The following is a 25,973-nucleotide window of genomic DNA, read 5'->3' on the forward strand; positions in this document are numbered from 1 at the left end:
AGTAGATTATTTGAACGCCTCATTCTGACCAAAAAACACAGAAAGATGCCGTATAATGGCCATGTCTCAGCAAGAAACCAGAAAAATACTTAATTTCTGCCTTAAGAATTGGATTTTCAGATAAGACGACGTTCCCAAAAGTCTGTGCATTGGGTCCATTACTCACATTTTATGTTCAAAACTCCAGTGTTGAACACCAGCTACCAGATAACAAGCAGTCTGCCTGCTGTGCCCACAGTAACTGAAGATGACTGCAGCCATGAGTTACAATGAGGAGGAGAAAACGGGAAACTGCGGGACACACACTGAGTCCCAGGAGAAGGACACTCAACAGCCTGTGTGTTTTTATACATCAGTGTGAGATAATGTGTGTGTGTGTTATAGACGTTCCTCTTCACCACAGGCCACTTGGACCCTGAGGACCAATGGAAGCCATTCTTTCCAGACATGGTGTTCTCCGTTGTCAAGGTTGATTAGTGGCAGGATGAATCTAATGTCCTCTTCTCTCCTTCCCTCTCTTCACAGCTCATCATTGAGAAAATTGAAGTATTGCATCTAATAATGTCCTTTACCATTGTCTATGACTGCTGTGACAAAGGAAGCTAAGTTATTTCCTCGGGAATCTCAGAAAACGTCCGCTGTCGTAAATATGCTCTTGATGGCTGAATACATGGGAAAAAGCCTCAAATTAAATCTTTCCAGGCAAAAAGTCAGCACCATAACCAGAAACATGTAGCATCAGATTTCTCATTTTCACATAAACCTAATTGGATGCTTAGCTTAAATGCTTGGAGTAGCAAACAGATGTTAGATGCATGCTTATTATAAACGTAACGCTCTCTTGGATGAGTTGTTTGGCATGGGTTGGTTCCCCAAATCAAAATCTAAACTCTGATATAGCTAGCATCGTTTAGGATGTGTTTAAATGTGTACAAATAGTTTGCTTTATTGTTATTTGAATGGCTTATTTAATGGTCAAGGGACGATGTACATTTAAATAAATGTTGATGGAAGACTTCCCGGAATAGTGAGACTGTTTTTGAAATTGGATTCAAATTCCCATCACTGTAGCAATTATGGCAACATATGCTCTACATGTGATAAAACATAATGTCTCTCTTCTGTAGATTTAATTGTACTTCATTCTTGCTTTCTCGTACACAAAGAGGCACAAACAGATGGCATATAAAGAGTAGGATATAATATGGGTAAGTACAAGTGTGTGTAAGTCTGTATTGGAATGCTTTGAGCAAGGATTGAAATGAGATTAGAGGTGGGTAAGACTTGCAGCCCAACATACAACCTTTGAAATAAACAGATTTTCATGATTGTCAAGAGCTGCATCAATATTATACCATAAGCCCATAATCATCAGCCGTCATTCTGACAGCTTCGTCTAATTGTCTGCTCACACTCGCAAAGCCTTGACCAAATAGCAGCATCTAAGCAAAGGTCAGCTCACACAATAATTGACCACGAAGAACAAAGTATTAATTAAAGTGACAACAGACAACATCTTTGCCTATCATTACGGACTAAATGATGATAGCACAATATAATGGTTGTAGTATAATGATCCCATTGGCGTTTATATTGGTTTCCCATAAGCCTCGCTGTCACTATAGACATATAGACTGCCTTTCAGAGAGCATTTTTGCAAGAGGCAACCCAACAAAATAGCTAACAACTCAACAAAATATATTAAAGTAGCTATCCCCAGGTACCAGAACAACCAGAGGAATAAAAAATGCTTAGCGAAATGCTATGTTTTACCTGAAACCTACTTTCGTTTAGTGAAATTTGGAGCAAATGAATGTCTATCACATTACCACATGTTATTACATGGCTTAGTTGAATACTCGATTCTGATTGGTCAATTCAGAACACGTGACACGTTGTTAATCCAGAACAGACAGACCGCTGTCAAGGATTTATTAACCGTTGTCAAGGACGCTCAAATCTGCAGAAAGAAGTTCGGTCGATTTAACTGTATACAGTTTGGACGAAAAGCAAACTTCGCGTCGGGCTCCTGAACAGCCTGTCGGGTGTTCTTTTCCCCATAATGACCGCCTCGCTGCACATTATCCCTTACCTAATGTGCATGGACGCTATTGCTGTGCATGCCTTGTAAGAACCTTCTGTTCTTGTAGATCCATACACAGGCAAGAGCAGCTTTAATTGACATTTTCTACGTCATTAAGCTATAAGACATACCTCAAATATCTTCAGGTAACCCTTACTAAACAACCACCAGCATAATAAATGTCTCATTTCCCCCCCGTTACCTCCTCCGCTCTCCTCCTCATCGATGCTGTTCTTGATGCTGTCGTACTCCTCGTCGATGTTCTGGTTCCCTCGGATCTGACTGAGGACGCGACGGGCCTTCTGGGTCAGCCCACGTTGGATTAACCAGCGGGGGCTCTCTGGAAGGAACAGGAAACCCAAGAACTGGATCATGGCGGGAAGCACCGACAGACCCAACATGTACCTGGATAGAGAAGGAGGGGATACATGGGTCAGCCAATGATAACAGGAACTACATAAGCAGATGTTTTTGACTCGTGGCAACTATGGAAAACGTTGCATGCAATGCCATGTCATTTCCATTCCCTTAATGTCAGTTCCAGAAATAGATTGCAAAAAGCTTGCTTATATATTCAGTTTTTGTTTAGTTATTTTCGACAAGCATCAGGGGTTTAGTTTATTCAATTAAAACACGAGGGAAAAATGTCAAGGCTTTTTTCTCCTTAAAATACATGTAGCATTTAACTTTTATCCTGAATTTAACACGTTGTCAAAGTGTAAATAAAATACTGCATCTTCTGCAATTCAAACAGCCGGTCCAAACTATTAGTGTCCATGTTGGAGGTCATCAGTGTACTGAATCCAGACCACAGTAACGTGGTGAAGTTCTTTGAGCGGTTTGATCATTTGGGACAGACCTGTCTAGCATTCGAGAAGCTCGACCAGGATCTTTATCAGCTGATGCAGGAACGAGACTGGGTACCACTGTCTCTGAAAGAGATCTTTACCGTAGCAAAGCAGGTATGTTCAGTTTTAATGTAGAAGCAATTATCTTTTGTTCGATATATGCATTACGGATTAATGAAGGAAACCTTCCAGCTGCACCGACCTCGATCGTAAGGCTTTACAGAGGGGGTGGTGAAGAACTGCACAGCACATCACCAGGACGGAGCTGCCAATCCATGGAGGACCTTACTCCCAGCGGCTCAGGAAGAAATCACTACGGATATCAAAGAACCCCCATCAACCCAGCCACAAACTGTTCTTTCTGTTGCCGTCGGCAGACGTTACCGCAGCAATCCTGGCAAGGACAAGAAGATTCGGAGACAGTTTCTTCTCCCGCGGCAGTGAGGACTGTTAAAAAAATTGAACTGTTGAAACAACATCAACATTCATCTGCTACTTCAGTAGTATGTATCTAATACCTAATATATATATATCATTCCAATAACTTGTATATAGACTCGTACTGCACTTATTCCACATCATAACTTTATTTCATTTTTATAACTATTAGTATTTTTGTATTGCTCATGCTCTTATTGTTATTATGTTATGTTATTATGTTGCATTGTTGGAGAAGCCTGTGACATAAGATTTTTCAACTGCATAATTACTTCTGTAGCTATGTCAGATTGACAATAAAGAACCTTGAACCTGAACCTTGAACCATAGTCCGACACAGCACAAACTAAACACCAAACTTCTGTTTTCTGTTGACCTGGCAGCTGTTGGGTGGCGTGGATGCACTGCAGGGTCTTGGCATCCTGCATACGGATATCAAACCCGAGAACATAATAGTGTGTCACCAGCTGGACCAGCCCTTTAAAAGTGAAGTTAATAGACTTTGGCCTAGCTATTACATCCTCCAAAGTCCAGACTGGCATGGTTATTCAGCCAGTAGGGTACAGGTAGGTTCAAACTAACCATCCACATTGTTCTCTTGTCCTCAACACCTGCCGACAAAGATCTAATATTTGGGCTTCCTTCTCAGATCTCCCGAAATTTCCCTTGGCCTCCCGTTCACAGAGGCTATTGATGTGTGGGGCGTCGGCTGCATTCTGTCTTTCCTCTATCTGGCTAATAATCTCTTTCCTGTCGAATGTGAATATCAGATGGTAGGTCACCTTCAGTTCCTCAGACGAATGTCCAGATACTTTTATGCAGAATGTTGGCTGTAACTCTGTCTATGTTGTCTTCAGATTAAGTTCATGGTTGATATTCTGGGTCAGCCAGAAGACCAACATGCTCCGTGCTGGCAAATATACAAAGTGCTTCTTCATTCAGGAAGTAGCCGCTCACCATCCAACATGGAGGCTGAAGGTAGAGTAACCCATGTTCTTTTTTGTTTTTAGTTGGTTTAAATTATTTGAAATGACTGTTTTAAAAAATAATCTAATATTGTGTTCCTTAGTTACCTGACGAAATGCCAACTGCCATACAAATAAAGGCAGAGAAGCAGGACAGCTCCCAAGACCTCCCGATGTCTTTGGATGATCTTGTCAATGTATGTCCTCTTCACTACATTGTATAAGTAAGACTGAAAGAGTACCAGTATAAAATCTGTGTCTGATAGTTCTGGCTGCATCAACTGACCTTAATCTGTTTTCAAATCCAGATTTATCCAAAAGAGGAGGCTGCTGAATTTGAGGACAGGAAGGCTTTTTGTGGACCTCCTCAAACAGCTTCTGCATGTTGACGGGGATCAGAGAATCTCTCCCCATCATGCTTTGCAGCACTCCTTCATGACAAAGTCCGTACCTGACTGAGCCCTTTGACAGCAGAGCCAAGTAAGTGACTGTGTATCTGTTCACAGCAGTAACCTCTGAGGTTGGATGGGCTTACTATATGTAATGACTGAATGTTTCACTAATTGAATGTCTTACTTTCTTACTTTCCTCCAAATCATTACGAGCGTCTGTTCACATGGAGGCCTCAAAACACAGGGTTAAAAACTCTGCTGTTTGCAAACCTGACTTCTATGGAGAAGATCCATATACCTGTCTTTACAAGGGAAGAATACCTCCATGCTGTTATGAAGGAGCTTCTGATTTGTCTTCTGAGGGAGAAATACCTCAAACGCTCTAATGAAGAGAAATCCATATTCCTGGCTGTATGATGGAAACATACCTCCACGCTTCTATGAAAGAGATTCAGATGTGTCTTCTGAGGGAGAAATACCTCCATTCTCTTATGGAGGGAGATTCAGATTCCTTGGGTTCTGATGGAGCAAACCCAGCAGAGCTCACTGCTGCAGCCTCAGTCACCACTGTTCAGACTAAAAAAGTAATGAGAAGGCTTCGCAGATTCCTCGGTCGGATCAAAGCTACCTTCTGTTGCTGCTGGACTCCAGTTGCTGAGGACTGAAACCATTTTGTATTACTTGCTTTATTTTCTTGTGTTTATTACTTTGTGAAATTCTCTATATTAAATGTATTGTTTTTTTGAAATTCAACAAAATGCTTCATGCTGCCTCATGCCTTACTTCAAGTCAGGAACAGTATGATTCTATAAAACACACACTGTGTCTCTTACCCTCTTCAAAATGTGGTAATGTCTAATAAATGATGATACTCTCCATAGTAGGTTTTACAGTGTATGAATGCAATGCTGAATCAGTGAAGTACGCTGAGTGTGATTAAGTGATATAAAGTTTTGTAAAATAAGGTCTACAATTACAGTGTGATCACTCAATCTAATACATAAACACTTTGGCTTTGTCTAAAATTACTCCTTATTTACTATGTGGAAAACCATATTTACTCTCAAACATTTTATTTTGTTTTGCTTTGTGGTATTAATCCCATAATGTGTGTAGATCAATTAATTTCACATTTATTGGAAGCGAATATCAGTGATGATGCAACGATTCATTCAGTAATTCTATGAAATAGTCAAGTTATTGTTCATTGTTAACTACTGAGTTTACTACACTGTGGTATTGATACGTTTCCTCAAGAAAGATATCTGAGTACTTCCTCCAAATCTGGCAAAGGCCAAACATTAATCTAATTAAACAACAAAATACATATTTTCTACACGCCTTCTTGAATGACACAGAAATATTTCTTACGTTAGTACGGAATAGTTAGTCATAACTAGAAAATGCATTTCCTGCAGAAAATGCGTGCGAATGGCTGTAAACTGTGAACATTTGTGGCTGAATTTAGCTGAAAATGCAGAAAAAGCTGAATATGTTATTAGCTGAATGGTAGCTGTTTTTAGCTACAAAAATGCAGAAAAAGCTTAATATTTAAAAGAAAAGGTTTAAAAAAACATGTATAGCCTTGATGTCCTGAAATAGCTGAATAATGTAATAGTTGAATGGTTTCTGCAGCTGAAAATAGGCTGAAGGAGTTAAATATCAGATGTAAGTAGTAGTGAATGAATTTGTATTAAGATGAGAAAAGAAAGTAAAAAGGCTTGGGAAAGCAGCAGAATATTTGAACTACAAACTTTTGAACTAACTTGATGGTTAATTATCTGTCGCCATGGCAACGGCATTTGATGACACCCCATAATACGCTTAGATGTGTTGATGGCTGCATCGTTACCAAACCTGTGAAGTTTTGGGCCATTTCGAGCATTTTCACTGAAATTATGAGAAAACCGTGTTTCATGGTGAGCATTGTGTTGCCATGGCAACGGCATTTGAAGAAATCTCAAAATTGACCCGTAGATGTCTTCACGGCTGGACTGTTAGCACACATGTGAAGTTTGAGCACTTTTTGAACATTTTCATAGGAGTTATACATTACATTAGGAGGTTACATTACTCTCTCTCTTCTCTTGATTGCCCTCTCTCTTCTCTTGATCACCCTCTCAATCTTCTATCGCCCTCTCTCTTCTCTTGATCGCCCTCTCTCTCTTCTCTCTCTCTTCTCTTGCTCACCCTCTCTCTCTTCTCTTGATCGCCCTCTCTCTTCTCTTGATCGCCCTCCTCTCTCTCCTCTTGATCGCCCTCTCTCTCTCTTCTCTTGATCGCCCTCTCTCTCTTCTCTTGATCACCCTCTCACTCTTCTATCACCCTCTCTCTCTTCTCTTGATCGCCCTCTCTCCTCTTGATCGCCCTCTCTCTCTTCTCTTGATCGCCCTCTCTCTCTTCTATCACCCTCTCACTCTTCTATCACCCTCTCTCTCTTCTCTTGATCGCCCTCATCTCTCTTCTCTTGATCGCCCTCTCTCTCTCCTCTTGATTGCCCTCTCTCTCTCCTCTTGATCGCCCTCTCTCTCTCCTCTTGATCACTCTCTCCTCTTGATCGCCTTCTCTCTCTCCTCTTGATCGCCCTCTCTCTTCTCTTGATCACCCTATCACTCTTCCATCACCCTCTCTCACTTCTCTTGATGTGTCTGTGAGAGAGAGGGAGAGTGTGTGTGTGTGAGAGAGAGAGAGAGAGAGAGAGAGAGAAATGTTACAGCTCAAATGCATTGTAATGACTTCCATGTTAAAAAAAGACTTTAAAAAGCTGAATATTTTAAAAAGTATAACATATTTGGAAAAAGTTGAAAGTTTCCCATCATGTGTTGAAAAGGCTGAATAGTTTGATATTTGAATGGTTCCTGCAGCTGGAATTAGGCTGAAGGAGTTAAATAAAGATATTACATGCAAGTCTGTCTGCCTGTGGGCATGTCTGCTCTGATTAGTTGCTGCTTGTAGCTACAAAAACCAAGTATGTGTGTTGCTGAACTTAGCGGAGAAATGCAGAAAAGTGAAATGATTTGAATCAAAATTGTTACAGCTCAAATGCATTGCAGAGTAGGAAAAATAGTGAAGAAGCTTAATATTTAAAAGAAAAGGTTTAAAAAAAAGGTATAAACAACAACATTGATAGCCTCAATGTCCTGAAATAGCTGAATAAGTTAATAGTTGAATGGTTTCTGCAGCTGAAATTAGGCTGAAGGAGTTAAATATCAGATGTAAGTAGTATGAAGTCTCCATCGGACAGAAAATAATAGGCTGAGACAGTCTGTTAAAGTCCAGTCTGTCAGTGTTGTTTCTGTTCCTGAGCACCTACTCATAACACCCAATCATAACACCTGTGTGTGTGTCCAGAGTTCAAAGACAACCAACTGCAGCACTGAGTCCCATAAGAATGCATTGAGGAGTATATCTGACAATTTTGTCACCTGTTCTTAAACGAGAGAGAGAGAGAGAGAGAGAGAGAGAGAGAGAGAGAGAGAGAGAGAGAGAGAGAGAGAGAGAGAGAGAGAGAGCGAGAGAGACTGAGACTGAGACTGAGACTGAGACTGAGTCTGAGTAATAAAGACATTAAATGTAAGTAGTAGTGAATGAATGTTAACAAACACCTGTGTGTGTAAACCCAGAGATGAAAGGTTACCATGGTGACGACTTATGACGATTTACCAACTGCAGCACTGAGTCCCATTAAGAATGCATTGAGGATTATATCTGACAATTTTGCCACCTGTTCAAAAACTATGGCTCCTATCAAAAAATGACCAGACCGTGAGCATCAGGGAACCCCAATGAACTGATATATGTTGTTTTTTTTGGTTTTGTGTGTAAAATGTGGAGATGGGAGCAGTTTGTCTAAAGTGTACTTCTCTCTGTTCTGAAGAAAGTTCCGGAAAGATTTAACATGGGAATCAATTGGGAGCTAGGTGGACTTTTTGTCTCTTCATGCCCTCAAGAGGCATTTTGTTTAATATTTTTTCTTCATATTTTTTTATTTTCCAACCTAGGAGAGGTTTTCCTACGTTTTTCATGAAAAAATATGTCTGAGGAGTGTAGGGTTTGGGAATTATGGCAAGTTTAAAACATTTTTTGAGGAGAATTTGAAGCACCCCTCCACTCTGTTTTGAGATCAAAGCACTATAGACTTAACGAGCTGCTCCATCCACACTAATGTTAAAATCTGAAAAAGGCCTCTCGACCAAGCTCCAAACTAAGTTAAATATCTCAAAAAGTGTAAAAGATATCAAAAATAAAAATCAATTTTAATAGCTGAAGGTCTTGTGATCATTTGAAAGTTGGAATGAAGTGTCTAGCTGAAAGTCTGTGGAAGGAGTAGCATTTGGCGCAAAGTGTAGGAAAAGAGGATTTGAAGGCATCTCCCATTGACTTCCATGTTAAAAAAAGAGTTTAAAAAGCTGAATATTTCAAGAAGTATAAAATATTTTTAAAAATGTGAAGGTTTCCCATCGATTCCTGAACAGGCTGAATAGTTTAATATTTGAATGGTTTCTGTAGCTGAAAATAAGCTGAAGTTATGGAGTGCTAAAGTATTGGCTGAAATAATAATAATAACTAGAAAATGCATTTCCTGCAGAAAATGCGTGCGAATGCTGTAAACTGTGAATGAATTTAGCTGAAAATGCAGAAAAAGCTGAATATGTTATTAGCTGAATGGTAGCTGCTTTTAGCTACAAAAATGCAGAAAAAGCTTAATATTTAAAAGAAAAGGTTTAAAAAAACATGTATAGCCTTGATGTCCTGAAATAGCTGAATAATGTAATAGTTGAATGGTTTCTGCAGCTGAAAATAGGCCGAAGGAGTTAAATATCAGATGTAAGTAGTAGTGAATGAATTTGTATTAAGATGAGAAAAGAAAGTAAAAAGGCTTGGAAAAGCAGCAGAATATTTGAACTACAAACTTTTGAACTAACTTGATGGTGAATTATCTGTCGCCATGGCAACGGCATTTGATGACAGCCCATAATACGCTTAGATGTGTTGATGGCTGCATCGTTACCAAACCTGTGAAGTTTTGGGCCATTTCGAGCATTTTCACTGAAGTTATGAGAAAACCGTGTTTCATGGTGAGCATTGTGTTGCCATGGCAACGGCATTTGAAGAAATCTCAAAACTGTCCCGTAGATGTCGTCACGGCTGGACTGTTAGCACACATGTGAAGTTTGAGCACTTTTTGAACATTTTCATAGGAGTAATACATTACATTAGGAGGTTACATTACTCTCTCTCTTCTCTTGATCGCCCTCTCTCTTCTCTTGATCACCCTCTCAATCTTCTATCGCCCTCTCTCTCTTCTCTTGATCGCCCTCTCCCTCTCCTCTTGATCGCCCTCTCTCTCTCCTCTTGATCGCCCTCTCCCTCTCCTCTTGATCGCCCTCTCTCTCTCCTCTTGATCGCCCACTCTCTCTCCTCTTGATCGCCCTCTCTCTCTTCTCTTGATCGCCCACTCTCTCTCCTCTTGATCGCCCTCTCTCTCGCCTCTTGATTGCCCTCTCTCTCTCCTCTTGATCGCCCTCTCTCTCTCTTCTCTTGATTGCCCTCTCTCTCTCCTCTTGATCGCCCTCTCTCTTCTCTTGATCACCCTATCACTCTTCTATCACCCTCTCTCACTTCTCTTGATCGCCCTCTCTTCTCTTGATGTGTCTGTGAGAGAGAGGTAGAGAGTGTGTGTGTGTGTGTGTGTGTGTGTGTGTGTGTGTGTGTGTGTGTGTGTGTGTGTAGGTGTATGTGTGTGTGTGTGTGTGTGTGTGTGTGTGTGTGTGTGTGTGTGTGTGTGTGTGTGTGTGTGAGAGAGAGAGAGTGTGTGTCTGTCTGTCTGTCTGTCTGTGAGAGTGAGTGTGAGTGTGAGTGTGAGTGAGTGTGAGAGAGAGAGAGAGTGTGTGTCTGTGTTACGTGCCGTAGTGTTTGTGTGTGTCTTTCTCTCTCTCCCTCTGATTCCCCAGGTGCAGCCTGATTGTCCCCAGGTGCAGCCTCTCTCCCAGGTGCTCCAAATCCCCAATCAGGTCCTCCATATAGGACCTGAGGAAGGTTGCAGTCGGTCTCCCTTTCTCCTCTGGCTGCATGGGTGCAGCACGTCGTCTTGGGTCTCTGTGTGGGACCTGGTTGTCTATTATTGTTGGATTAAATCTCATATGTGAAAAAAGAGATCAGTTTCCTCTCTTTTTTCTCGTGCTGGTCGTTCTGTTACTCCCCTTCGTACCCCTAGATTTTGGAGGGAACGTAACAAATGGGGGCTCGTCCAATCTTTGAGACAAAGAGTGAGTATCTGTTTGTGGTTTAGCGTTGACATTGTGTTTGGTAGCATTGGCTGTGAAGTATCTTGCTGTTTAAAAGCTTCCTCAGTTTAGATAGGGGAGTGTCTAGCTGGGCTGAATCAGTCTTTCCTTCAGGCACTCATTTTTTATTTTGCCTTTTTTATTTTCGGGGTAATCCTGGGTGGGGATTTATTCCCTGTTGGGGGCAGGCGTTTCAGGGTTTCGGCCGCTGATGTTTGCCTTTAAAGTCGCCTCGAGCCCGGCACGCTCCAGAAGATAGTTAGGTAAGTTTGGTAGGCAGGATCTGGGGAAGTTTGTTAAAAAAAAAAAAAAAAAAAAAAAGAAAGAACAATTGTAAGTAGCCGTTGCTAAGGATGGCTTTTGTTTTGGAGCAGTTTGTGGCCAGTCCTACTGTGGGTCAGCTAGACTGGTGTAGGAAGGTTGATTTGCGGTTAGTTGCTGACCATTATCACGTTTCTGTCTCCTCTGCTCTTGTTAAAAGTGAACTCAAGGCTACTTTGATAACTGGACTGGTTGAACAGGGGGTTTTGAGTCTGCCTACTTCAGTGGAATCTCCTGGAACGGTGGCCGGGGCTGTAGCAGCAGAGTCTCCTGGTGGAGGCCGCGTTGGTGTTACTCCAGGTGTTCAGAGTGCTACGGAGCAGGCAAAACTTTTCAACATGCCTCAGTTGGACTCGTTTTCGGCAGGGTCCTCACCTACGGGGTCTAAATTAGATGCCAGGGTAAGAGTGCGTATGGCTCGTCTACAGTGGGAGAAGGAGGAGCGTGATAGGGATTTTCAGCTCAGGAGGGAGCTGGAGATCAGGAAGTCGGAGCTGGAGATCAGGAAAGTGGAGGCAGACACTGCTGTCCGGATGCGTCAGTTAGAGCTTCAGGCAGCTGGGGGGGGTGATTCTGCCGTTACATCTTCTGGTCCTGCTGCCTCCTTCGACGTAAGTAGGCATATTTCTTTGGTCCCTGTGTTTCGTGAATCAGAGGTGGAGATCTATTTTGGTGCATTTGAGCGCATTGCTGCTGCTCTGCGCTGGCCAGAAGACGTGTGGGCTATTCTTTTACAGTGTAAGCTAGTCGGCAAGGCTCAAGAAGCTTGCTCTTCTCTTTCTGTCGAGGATAGTTTAGTGTATGAGAATGTTAAAGGTGCTGTTCTCAGGGCATATGAGCTTGTGCCTGAGGCCTACAGGCAGCGTTTTCGCGGCCTGATGAAAACTTCTGGCCAAACTTACGTGGACTTCGCGAGGGAGAAGAAAGTCCTCTTTGACAGGTGGTGTAGAGCTTGTAAAGCTGACGACATTACTTCAGTGTGTGAGCTAATGATGTTAGAGGAGTTTAAGAACTGTGTGCCTGAGCGTACGGTAGTCTACCTGAACGAGCAGAAAGTAACTACCCTTCAGCAGGCTGCCACTCTGGCAGACGAGTTTGCACTGATACACAAGAGCGTTTTTTTTCAGCGAGACACTTATCGTAGAGCTCCTGACAATTACGTTCCCTGTGCCAGTGTTCCAGTGTTAGATCCCAGGCTAAACAGAGCTTGCTTTTTTTGTCATGACACAGGTCATGTGATAGCAGACTGTGCAGGTTGGAAGCGAGAGCAGACAGCGGCTGGCAAGCACTTAGAGGGGGTGGGATTGGTTACAGCAGTGTGTCATAGTGGACGGGCCACTGTTAACAAAGGGCCTGATGAGTGTTTGAAACCGTTCATCTCTACTGCTTTTGTCTCTCTGTCAGGAAAGGTGGAGGACCAGCGGCAGGTCACGGTGTTACGAGACAGTGGTGGCTCACAGTCGTTCATTCTTGCCAGTGTTCTGCCCTTGAGTGCTGAGTCTGCCTATGATGCAAGTGCGGTGGTAAGAGGTATTGAGATGGGTTGTGTGCCTGCACCTCTTCACAAGATCCAGGTACAGTCTAAACTGGCTACTGGTTTCTTTCCAGTTGCTGTGCTGCCCAAGTTTCCTGTCGACGGAGTGGATTTCATAATGGGTAACGATATAGCCGGGGGTAAAGTGTATCCTACTGCTGAGGTTGTAGACGTTTCAATCCCTGGTGCTGCAGGTGGTGACCTAGCTCAGACTCATCCGGAGGTGTTTGCAGGTGGTGTTTTGACCAGAACTCGAGGTCCCAAGAGATTATGTTTCTTTTGTCTTGATCCTGGTCATCTAGTGGCAGGGTGTGTAGCTTGGAAGCAGCAGGTGGCAGCTTCCAAGCAGTCTACGGAAAAGTCAAAAGACCAGCACCCAGACTACAATATCGTCATCAAGCACAAGAGGGGAGCAGATAATGTGGTGGCCGATGTACTGTACTGTGGGTGAGATTACGATTACGATGGGTCACGATCATGTCCAATAGTCTGAGTGTTTTTGGTAACTGTGGCCAAACACTTGTTTGGTTTTATGGGGGGGGGGTGTTACGTGCCGTAGTGTTTGTGTGTGTCTTTCTCTCTCTCCCTCTGATTCCCCAGGTGCAGCCTGATTGTCCCCAGGTGCAGCCTCTCTCCCAGGTGCTCCAAATCCCCAATCAGGTCCTCCATATAGGACCTGAGGAAGGCTGCAGTCGGTCTCCCTTTCTCCTCTGGCTGCATGGGTGCAGCACGTCGTCTTGGGTCTCTGTGTGGGACCTGGTTGTCTATTATTGTTGGATTAAATCTCATATGTGAAAAAAGAGATCAGTTTCCTCTCTTTTTTCTCGTGCTGGTCGTTCTGTGTTTTGTTACTCCCCTTCGTACCCCTAGATTTTGGAGGGAACGTAACAGTCTGTCAGAGAGAGAGAAAGAGAGTGTGTGTCTGTCAGAGAGAGAGAGAGGTAGAGAGGTAGAGAGGTATAGAGAGAGAAGTAGAGAGAGAGAGAGGTAGTGGTAGTGGTAGTGGTAGTGATGAATGTTTACAAACACCTGTGTGTGTAAACCCAGAGATCAAAGGTTACCATGGTGACGACTTATGACGATTTTCCAACTGCAGCACTGAGTCCCATTAAGAATGCATTGAGGATTATATCTGACAATTTTGCCACCTGTTCAAAAACTATGGCTCCTATAAAAAAATACCAGACCGTGAGCATCAGGGAACCCCAATGAACTGATATATGTTGTTGTTTTTGGTTTTGTGTGTAAAATGTGGAGATGGGAGCAGTTTGTCTAAAGTGTACTTCTCTCTGTTCTGAAGAAAGTTCCGGAAAGATTTAACATGGGAATCAATTGGGAGCTAGCTGGACTTGTTGTCTCTTCATGCCCTCAAGAGGCATTTTGTTTAATATTTCTTCTTAATTTTTTTTCATTTTCCAACCTAGGAGAGGTTTTCCTACGTTTTTCATGAAAAAATATGTCTGAGGAGTGTAGGGTTTGGGAATTATGGCAAGTTTAAAACATTTTTGGGGGAGAATTTGAAGCACCCCTCCACTCTGTTTTGAGATCAAAGCACTCTAGACTTAACGAGCTGCTCCATCCACACTAATGTTAAAATCTGAAGAAAGGCTCTTTACCAAGCTCCAAAGTTAATTATCTCAAAAAGTGTAAAAGATATCAAATAAAAGTCAATTTTGAATAGCTGAAGGTGTTGTGATCATTTGAAAGTTGGAATGAAGTGTCTAGCTGAAAGTATGTGGAAGGAGTAGCATTTGGCGCAAAGTGTAGGAAAAGAGGATTTGAAGGCATCTCCCATTGACTTCAATGTTAAAAAAAAGAGTTTAAAAAGCTGAATATTTCAAAAAGTATAAAATATTTTTAAAAAGTTGAAGGTTTCCCATCGATTCCTGAACAGGCTGAATAGTTTGATATTTGAATGGTTTCTGTAGCTGAAAGTAAGCTGAAGTTATGGAGAGCCAAAGTATTGGTGAAATAATAATACTAGAAAATGCATTTCCTGCAGAAAATGCGTGCGAATGCTGTAAACTGTGAACATTTGTGGCTGAATTGAGCTGAAAATGCAGAAAAAGCTGAATATGTTATAAGCTGAATGGTAGCCGCTTTTAGCTACAGAGACCAAGTCAGTGTGTTGCTGAACTTAGCAGAGAAATGCAGAAAAGATAAATGATTTGAATCAAATTGTTACAGCTCAAATGCATTGCAATGACTTCCATGTTAAAAAAAAGACTTTAAAAAGCTGAATATTTTAAAAAGTATAACATATTTTGAAAAAGTTGAAAGTTTCCCATCATGTGCTGAAAAGTTTGATATTTGAATGGTTCCTGCAGCTGGAATTAGGCTGAAGGAGTTAAATAAAGATATTACATGTAAGTAGTAGTGAAGGAATGTTTACAAACACCTGTGTGTGTAAGCCCAGAGATCAAAGGTTACCATGGTGACGACATTATCAAAATACCTGTTTACGTCTGTCTGTCTGTCTGTCTGTCTGTGGCCCCGGCCCCACGGGAACGCATAGGATTAACGCAAATGCAATCGCCAAAAAGCTTCCGTCCACACCCAATATACACCGGATAGTGTCTGCCCACACGAGACAGCTCCATTTAGATCCAACCGCTGGAAAAGCTGCAGTACATATGCCGAGCCTGTACGTGGCACTGTAACTTCCTCCACAAAAGCAGCAACTTCCTCCACAAAAGCAGCGAAGAAGAATGGTTGTCATGGCTGCACTTCTGTTTATTCTCCGCGGTGGGGGCCGAGGGAACCGGGCAGAGTTTTTCGCCGGTCAACGTGTGTTAAAGTTTAAATCTTCCGGACAAAATTATAAAAGTGCCGGTCAAAGGTCTTCTTTGTTATTTATTGAGCTTTAAAACAAATGAATAACGACTCTATATAATGATATAATATACGGAGCCTCTCTTTTTCCTCTATTCTGACAGTGTCAGTGTCTGTCTCATGCAGCAGCTGATCCAGTAATGATGACTCTACAGTAAAAATAAACATATTTATAACTAGTTTAGTTTGAGAGGTAATTAAAATAGCTAAGGGTGATGATCTGACTTGAAGTATGTGTTTTGCTCCCGCTGCATCACAGCGGGAGGAGCTGCGTGTCTCCGTCCTGTCAGATTAGACTTCACTCGCGTTTATGTCCATATCGAGATAAAGATAAATAATCTGAATTCAGTGTGCAGTGTACTTTTGCGGGGGTGAGCAGCCGAGGTGGGGGGAGGCAGGGCTATTGCGTCATCATTATCACAAAATGATCGTATAGAGGCGATCACACGGAGCCGTTGGACCCCCCCAGAGCGCTCCGTTCCCAGATCTATCCACCTTTGGACCCGTTGTCGTTTGCGGGGTCCGTTTCTATCGTTTCGTTACGGCCTCGTGTGGCAAAAAGGGCTATACGCAAGAGAAATATGCGGATACAACCCGTTTTCGTTCCCGTGGGGCCGGGGCCTGTGTCTCTGTCTGTCTGTGGGCATGTCTGCTCTGATTAGATGCTGCTTGTAGCTACAAAAACCAAGTATGTGTGTTGCTGAACTTAGCGGAGAAATGCAGAAAAGTGAAATGATTTGAATAAAAATTGTTACAGCTCAAATGCATTGCAGAGTAAACCACAACATTGTCCTGAAATAGCTGAATAAGTTAATAGTTGAAAGGTTTCTGCAGCTGAAATTAGGCTGAAGGAGTTAAATATCAGATGTAAGTAGTATGAAGTCTCCATCAGACAGAAAAGAATAGGCTGAGACAGTCTGTTAAAGTCCAGTCTGTCAGTGTTGTTTCTGTTCCTGAGCACCTACTCATAACACCCAATCATAACACCTGTGTGTGTGTCCAGAGATCAAAGACAACCAACTGCAGCACTGAGTCCCATAAGAATGCATTGAGGAGTATATCTGACAATTTTGCAGAGAGAGAGAGAGAGAGAGAGAGAGAGAGAGAGAGAGAGAGAGAGAGAGAGTGAGACAGACTGAGACTGAGACTGAGAGAGAGAGTCTGTGTCTGTGAGAGAAATAAAGATATTAAATGTAAGTAGTAGTGAATGAATGTTTACAAACACCTGTGTGTGTAAACCCAGAGATGAAAGGTTACCATGGTGACGACTTATGACAATTTTCCAACTGCAGCACTGAGTCCCATTAAGAATGCATTGAGAATTATATCTGACAATTTTGCCACCTGTTCCAAAACTTCGGCTCCTATCAAAAAATGACCAGATCGTGAGTATCAGGGAACCCCAATGAACTGATATATGTTTGTTTTTTTGGTTTTGTGTGTAAAATGTGGAGATGGGAGCAGTTTGTCTAAAGTGTACTTCTCTCTGTTCTGAAGAAAGTTCCGGAAAGATTTAACATGGGAATCAATTGGGAGCTAGGTGGACTTTTTGTCTCTTCATGCCCTCAAGAGGCATTTTGTTTAATATTTCTTCTTAATTTTTTTTCATTTTCCAACCTAGGAGAGGTTTTCCTACGTTTTTCATGAAGAAATATGTCTGAGGAGTGTAGGGTTTGGGAATTATGGCAAGTTTAAAACATTTTTTGGGGAGCACTGCTGCACTCTGTTTTGAGATCAAAGCACTCTAGACTTAACGAGCTGCTCCATCCACACTAATGTTAAAATCTGAAAAAGGCCTCTCTACCAAGCTCCAAACTAAGTTAAATATCTCAAAAAGTGTAAAAGATATCAAAAATAAAAGTCAAGTTTGAATAGCTGAAGGTGTTGTGATAATTTGAAAGTTGGAATGAAGTGTCTAGCTGAAAGTATGTGGAAGGAGTAGCATTTGGCGCAAAGTGTAGGAAAAGAGGATTTGAAGGCATCTCCCATTGACTTCAATGTTAAAAAAAAGAGTTTAAAAAGCTGAATATTTAAAAAAGTATAAAATATTTTTAAAAGGTTGAAGGTTTCCCATCGATTCCTGAACAGGCTGAATAGTTTGATATTTGAATGGTTTCTGTAGCTGAAAGTAAGCTGAAGTTATGGAGAGCCAAAGTATTGGCTGAAATAATAATAATAATTTTAAGCGGAAAGAATAAAGATTTGAAGTACTATAGTGGAATGCTGTGGCACAGCATTCGCACTAATAAGGGGAAGAATAAAGATTTGAAGAACTATAGTGGAATGCTGTAAACAGCATTCGCACTAATAAGGGGAAGAATAAAGATTTGAAGAACTATAGTGGAATGCTGTAAACAGCATTCGCACTAATAATGACTTACAGGATACATTTTTTTCTTTTCATACATTCTACATAACTGCACTAAGAAGCCAAAATCCTGTCAGACCTTTGACAAACACACACACACACACACACACACACACACACACACACACACACACACACACACACACACACACACACACACACACACACACACACACACACACACACACACACACACACACACACACACACACACACACACAACCATCGGATCTTTGTATAGATCTATGGTCCAGGCTCTTCTCATCTCAGGCCTTGACGTAACTCCCTCCTTGCTGGTCTACCTGTAAATGCCATCCAACACCTCAACAAAGATACGCCTTTTTTGCTATCCAGGATCCCAAATGGTGGAACAAGCTTCCCACTGATATCAGGACAGTGGAGACTCTACATATCTTCCGTCGCAAACTGAACGTCCACCTGTTTTGCTTATATCTTGGCAAATAAACAAACAAAAAAACCGCACTTATGAGTTTTACTTATGCACCAGCAATTACAATGATATAAGTCAATATGTCACCACTGTTCTTGTTGTTCTTAGTTTGAATATTTACGTTTTGTTGCACTTGGCTTAGGCATCATATAGACGGAGAAATGCAGAGTTTTCGAATGCCTTAACTCGCAGCTCTCTTGCCCCAATTACAATAAAGTATACAATACAAAAGTATTAGCATCAAAATATACTTAAAGTACCAAAAGTAAAAGCACTCATTATGCAAATGTGCCCATTTCAGAATAATATATATTATATGTTTTGATTATGATTATTAATACATTAAAGTGTTATCAAAGCTGGTAAAGGTGCAATTAGTTTGAATGTATTCTACGTGTAACTTAAGTCTTATTGAAGTGCTGATTATATTTCACATTATTAATCCCAATCTATAAAGTAACTAAAGGTATTATTAAATGTGTTGCAGTAAAAGTACACGATTTACCTCTGAATTGTAGTGGAGCAGAAGTACACAGTATAAAAACATTAAAATACTTAACTAAAGTACACGTCTCTGTAAATGGTACTTAAGTACAGTCCTTGATTTTATTCGTTTTGCATTTCCATCATCACATTAGTCTATCATGATTTGTTCCAAAAAAATATATATTTTATTTATTTTACATAAAATAAAGCAATGTTAATTGTTGTTTCCAATTTGTTTAGTTTTTCCCCTTAAAAATAACAAAAAGGACCGATAAAAATACCGTTAAAGTACCGGATCGATAAGCAGGATCGGTACGAGGAGAAGTACTGATAAAAACGTAACGATACCCATCCCTAAAGACGAAAATTGCCTCTCTGTATCCGCTCATGCACACAAGCAGGGTTCAATGCATTCTGTCAAACAGCCTTTTTACAAATACCCAACATTATGCGGTGCTGTCAAAGAATGAAAAGGGAACGGAAGGAGAAAAAGACTGCGATAATGATCACATTTCAGGGAGCTTTATCCCTTAAAGTACCAGTGGAGAAGCAGGAGCGTGGCGCAAAACAACAATATACTTTTACGGATTTATACACCCTGACGCATATTCTGCTGTGCAAGCAATGACGTCAATCAGACAACACTCATACTCAATAAGTCTTTCTGAAAATCCGTTATCATTTTAATCACAGCAATCTAGGTTTTTTTAAATGTTTTCCGTCATCTCCAGCAAATTCTTGTACAAAGGACTACTCTTAATTTCTTATCTAAAGTATCGCACAGCTTAAAGTTCCTTGAACGCTAGTAAACCTTCATTCAGTATGACAGCAGGGAAAGATGCACACAGAAGCAGAAAATAGCCAAGAAGGTAACAGATAAAAGAAGTACAGATGAAGATGAAGAATACTGTATCTTTCAAACATACAGCACAGCTGCTCTCAGCAAATGTTAGGGGCTGACCTGTGCATGTGTTGACATTTAGAATGTTTCAGACATTTTCTGGCATTTGATAAGATAAAACCCCCAAGAAGAGATTATCATATCTGACTGTATGACGGACAATCGTAAATGGAAATGGGAATTTCTTTGAAAACTACCTAAATTGTATTTATGCAGACAGCACTCAAATGATAACTTATGTGTGTCACTGTGTCTCACCTCCAGCCATCACGCTGCAGGTAGCTGAAGGCACCGTCGACGAGGCTGGCGGTGAACTGTCCAGCGGTGATGAAGAGGGTGTTAACCGTCACCAGCTGACCCCTGAGGTGGGGCGGAGAGGCCTCAGCGATGTACACTGGCACTGTCATAGAGGCAATACCTACACAGCAGGGGGGAGAGAAGATAAGTGACGTTTAGCAGAAGGTCATGCTCTTTAGATATACAGTCTATGGTTCTGCTAAGCAAGCTGAGTCACAGATTGTACCCTGTACAGCACATGTATGCTTTTGTTTTCAATGGAAATACAGGCTAACTGATGAAAAAGGTCTTGGTGTTATGAAAATTGTTTACAACTTACCATAAATGAACACGTTGAGGCCCTTTTATAAGCTAAATGATGACGAAAATCTGTGAAATAAGTGCTATTTTTATATAAAAGTGGCTACATTCCCCCAAAAAATACTGTGTGCTACTGCTAAATAATGAAAACCAAAGGTCAACTTCCGCTTTAGCTTCACAATAAAAGTTTTAACCTTACGTAACACGAGTTGACTTTTATTATGAAATCCTAACAGGAAATGCATTGTGTTTGTCAGGGAGCTTGTTTGCAATCCAAACTCCGTCTACTCTACAAAACAAATCATTGGTCGTTTCCGGCCTTTTTTTTTTCTGAAACAGTTTGAAATATTGCGGGGAGTAATGGAGAAAGAAGCAGGTGTCAGACGAGGAGCTGCTCCATCTCCTCAGCGAGGTAAACAACTACTCTTACTTTTGTTAATTGCACTTTGAACAAAGACTTCTTTATTAAAAAGGACAAAAGTTTGTTTTGCAGTCCCCACATGTCTAATATTACTCCGCAGTTGCTGTTACCACTAACCGCCATTAATTAGGGTGTCGCCATATCAACCGAAAAACTACCCTAAAACACCCAAATGCAGATTCGCACGGTACTAATATTATCTTAATATATGAAGGTCATTTGCTGTAGCATTTTATCTTCAAAAATGTCTGACATATCTAATTTGCAACCATTACTTACTCAGGGTTGCCAACTTTGGGTACCTGGCTGGAGTGAGATTTTGATATCATGGGTTTAATTCGGTTTAATTACACATATGCGCACGAAATGACTGCTATCGTGTCAGCAGCGGGACCTTAGCATATATATAGGATATATATACAATATATACAAATACACAATAATGGACACAGACTATAAAGGGCACACAGTTTCATTCACTAATGAAAGTCAAACATGTTTGTTTCCACTGTTTTATTGTGTGCCTGTCGCGATAAGCAATTAATTGACTTATCGTACGATAAATAAAAATGAACTCGATAACTTTTCTGACCTCGATAAATTGCCATTTACATGAGGATGTGACTAGCAGTTTGAAAGGATGTACTTGAATTATTATTATATATTATCATTATGTCAGTGGTCTAAAATGGTCATACAACGGTGCCGACAATATTATCGTTTATCGCAATCATTTCCGGGAAAATGTATCCAACTAAATTAATTATCGTGAGAGGCATACATGAAACACACACACAAACAAATCTACAGACTTACTCCAAACTGCCAAATATATTAATTAACACACTCTCACTCTCATATACTCTTTGACTCTATTTTGGCCTAGTAGAACAATAAGCAGCAGACTTTTACTTCTTTATCATTTCTACTGGATCTTAGATCTGCGCATGCGCTCCAGAGTATTTTTGTTGGGTAATCTATGGTAGGGCTAACCCATACAGTGGTGGGGCTCAAGTCAGTATTTGCAATGTAATTACATACACGCTCCCCCCGACAGTGAAACGCCACGCGTGAGGTTTAGATTATTTCCCTGTTTCAATCCAAATTTAACTGTATGAAATAAAAAGGCACATTTGTCTTGTAGTAAATAAAAAGGGCGACCTGGAGCCAATCCTGCAATTTCCCCACAGGTGAAAGAGTTGACATGCTGAAAACCCAACCCCTGCAGAGGGGTCTGGGGGGATTCTCCCCCAGGAGATTTTTTAAAATACTAACATAAAATACACATTCTGGTACTCTCTTGAGAAGAAAAATAAATAAATCTATTACTACACGACATATTTAAAATAAATGAATGCCATTTTTGTTTTGTGTTACTTTGTTCTGAAAGCTGAACCTGCTGCTCCTCACAGAGAGAAGAGGGAAGAGGCTGTGTGAATTACTTTACATTGTGGATAAGGGTGGATAGCCCCCATTGTTCTGTGTGTCAAAATGAAAGACAGCCCACACACCTATCAATCATCAAACCGTGGGGTCTTATTTCATTACGTGTTGATTTCTATCAACACGTAATGTTGTATCGATGTAGCCAGATGTACTACAGCAAAAGTATTCTCCGTCGGGACTTCCTGCAACAACACCACGCCGTTATCGTGATTCTGATTGGCCAGAAGACATTATCAAAGATGTTCTATTGAGAAGACGATCACTACGTGACAAAAGTTTTCAAAACCGTTTCTAGTCTTCGGTATTCTTGTTTTTGCCGTGAGAATAGTTTGGGCAGCGTGAGAGCGTGAGATTGAGAGTGAAAGCGTGTGTCACACGCCAGATGCGTGAGAGTTGGCAACCCTGACTTACTACTGGAAGTCCCCCAGGTAAACAGTATGTTTTAAGGTCAGTGTGCTAGCATGCTAACATTGGCTAATTTGCAACAAAAACAGACAAACAGCAGATGCTCATTAGATTTCTCTGGTTTTTGATCATAAACCAGAGAAATGAAGACTGTTCCCATTATGTTGCAAGATGAAAAAGACAGGAAATCACCACGGATGAAGTAAACATGAATTGCTGTTTAGTTTACAGGCATAAACTCCAACAACGTTCAGCAAAAAGCTACACTAAGTAACATTGTGTAATAAGATGGGTTAATAGCTAGACATTATAACCCTGACATTAGCAACAACAACAACAACAACAACAACAACAACAACAATTGACGCCATGTCGAAGTGTTGTGAACCCAGGAGACACAAACAAATACTACATTCCATCTCAGTTATTGACTGCACTACTCACATCTGGAAAATATCAATTTTGTTCACACACGCACGCATGCACACACACAGAACAAATGGTGTGTGTATGTAAGATGCATCTGACAAGGTGCCATGAGACCGCTGCTTTCTGCAGCTGCTGGCTCCCAATAAGATCTATTAATAGTCTGACACTGCTTTCTATACAACCCCCCATCCTCACCTCTCCCTCCCTTACCCTCCCTCTCCCTTACTGCCACCACCCTGCCTACGACGGCCACCATGACTACGTGGCTACCTGTTGCTATGGCAACCACTTGCTGGGAAACCAGTTTCCAAGCGGGCACCACACTGTGGCATCTCTGGGAAAGGAAATCAATAACTGGGAGCAAGGAGGATTTCTTCTTCTTCTTTTTTTTTATATCACAGTCGTGTTTTTTGTGCACAACATCAAAAGAAAGACACTTCTTAACCCACAGTATCCTCTGAAGAAAGTTCAAAGTAATGGTTGAAAGCTTAGCTTACCACATTTCACCTCTCCACCCTGCTCTTACAACATATATCACTCGTCTCTTGCGTCTCCAAATTGATTTCATTGACCGTGCAACAGACCCAAAGGATTTGGAGTCTAGTCTTTATCTTAGTTATGCCAAAAAAAAACACGATAATGATCTGAGAGCGGAAATACGAGATCCAGATCACCACTGAAATCAAATCAACTGCTCTTTGGCTCCAAGCCACTTTGATGGAAATCCATTCATAAGCTTCTGAGAGATCCTGCTAAAAGACAAACACAGGAAATACCCAATCTCCCTTACTCTAGATGTTGGACTTAAAAAACGACTAATTTTAGTAATAAATGCACTTGAATGTACTAGATTTGTATGGACACGGCGCAGTGGCCTCACAACTGGAGTCACAACACGTATGATGACATTATGCAGATGCACACACAGAGACACTTAACACAAACAAGTCCTAAAGTCCTCATCCGCTGTAATGCCTCTATCTGTATTCACCTCATACTGTCAGACCTCTTTAGTTTCCCTCCATGTTCCCTTGTTTTATATTGCTCAGCCATATGTGTCACCAGCTTGTCTGCCACACAGCCCATATGCCGTGAGTGAGATACTACAGCTGATGTTGTTGTATTGACTGAGAAATGGATCTTTTCCATTACACATCCTTCTGCAGGTGGTCACAGGGAAAATATGTTAGGGCCCATTAGAGCTAATACCATTACAGGCCAGTAAAAAGGTCAAATACTCCACACTTTTGCTCTAGTTTATTGATTGACCCACCGAAATTAAGTGTTTTCGACCGTAAGCCAAGCTTCACACTCTTTTATCTTGCACTGGCTTTGAAAATGCAGAATGTAATTGTTTCTAAGCTGCTTATGCTATAATTTGACTTGTAGTTGATGTCTTCTTTGTTTCTTTGATGTTGCATAATGGAAGATTCCATTATTTTCCCCTTCTTTTGAACTGGTATCATGCTTTAAATCGAACAATAGGGGACACTTTTTTGTTATTAGGTCAAATTTGGTATGTCACAAAACCAGAAATGTAGTTGTTGAAACCAAACCCAGTGAAAAAATATAATATATACACCATAATAAAAAGAAAACAAAAAATCCAATGTATTTCAACATACTGTACACCAGGGCTATTCAATTGGCGGCCCGCGGGCCAAATCCGGCCCCGGGGTGATATTTACTGGCCCTTTGAGTATAATGTTAAAAAGTAATCAATTTTTTGGCCAAACTGCCTTTATTCCAGAGAGGGTGTTACATTGAGAGATAGAGGGGTAGACAATGCCTGAAAACTTCGACGGGCTCGGGTTTCGAACCCACCTACTATACTGTAGTGACAACTCCTGTCATTGATTGCATCTCTGCGTGAATTAGATCATTTCACCTAAATGAAATCAAATGAAACATGTAGGCCTACTGAGTTCTGAACTTGCCATTTAGATCTATAAAGGCCTTGGGGCTATGTTGTTTGATTGAATTAAACACAATATATGCACTCCACTATGCTGTTGTAGTATTTACTGTATCTGAAGCTCTTAAATATGATTGCTCATATTTCAAGCCATCTTTTTCCCGGCCCCTTGCTTTGGATCATTTTCATCAACCGGCCCCCATTCCAAACTAATTGAATAGCCCTGCTGTACACTATGTGACTGGCCTCTGCATACTGATTGTTGTGAAAACATCGGTACACAACTGTAATTATTCAAGTTTTTTACACAAAATATAGTCTTGTAACCTATTATGAAGCCTTTATAATTGACCTTCGCCCCATAAGTTTCTACTGAATAGAGCTTAAACTCACTATAAAAACTAAATGAACCTACATTTCAGTGGCTACTAACAGCTGAAAACTAAAATGTTAATTAGCTTTTCCTCTTGCCAATTTCCACACATACTTGTTGTTTACGATGTAGCTTTATTAGGGATAAAATATGCATGCCTGGATGCATTAAGACCTGCATAGTGAGAGCTTAGAAATAGGAAGTAGAGTATTTGAGCTGCTCATATCAGTACAATTGTATAATATATCAGGAGGACATAACTAGAGTCAAGTGACATTATTCTATAACAAGTGAAGCCATCTCAAATATTCATATTCCTCTAAAGTTCTCTGCAGTAACTCAGAACAAACAATATTATCTCAACCAAAGCCTGGGCTTCTTCCCTAACAAACACATTTGCAGTGTGTTCCCTTTCTGGTTAATGAGCTCTCCTTTCAGCACCAGGGACAGCTCCCAGCACTCCCTTCTCCACACAAACACA

General features: G+C 41.0%; 1 protein-coding gene across 1 annotated transcript in view; it reads right to left on the bottom strand.

Annotated features, from left to right (window-relative positions):
• LOC117483328 (proton myo-inositol cotransporter-like) overlaps nucleotides 1-25,973 on the bottom strand; it is an 82,063-nt gene that overhangs the window by 50,568 nt on the left and 5,522 nt on the right. The window contains exon 2 of the mRNA XM_034131626.1: nucleotides 20,165-20,324. Coding sequence (XP_033987517.1) covers nucleotides 20,165-20,324 — 160 coding nt within the window. The remainder of the gene's footprint in view (nucleotides 1-20,164; nucleotides 20,325-25,973) is intronic.

The sequence above is a fragment of the Trematomus bernacchii genome, unplaced genomic scaffold (genome assembly GCF_902827165.1).
Source record: "Trematomus bernacchii unplaced genomic scaffold, fTreBer1.1, whole genome shotgun sequence".
Classification (NCBI taxonomy): Eukaryota; Metazoa; Chordata; class Actinopteri; order Perciformes; family Nototheniidae; genus Trematomus; species Trematomus bernacchii.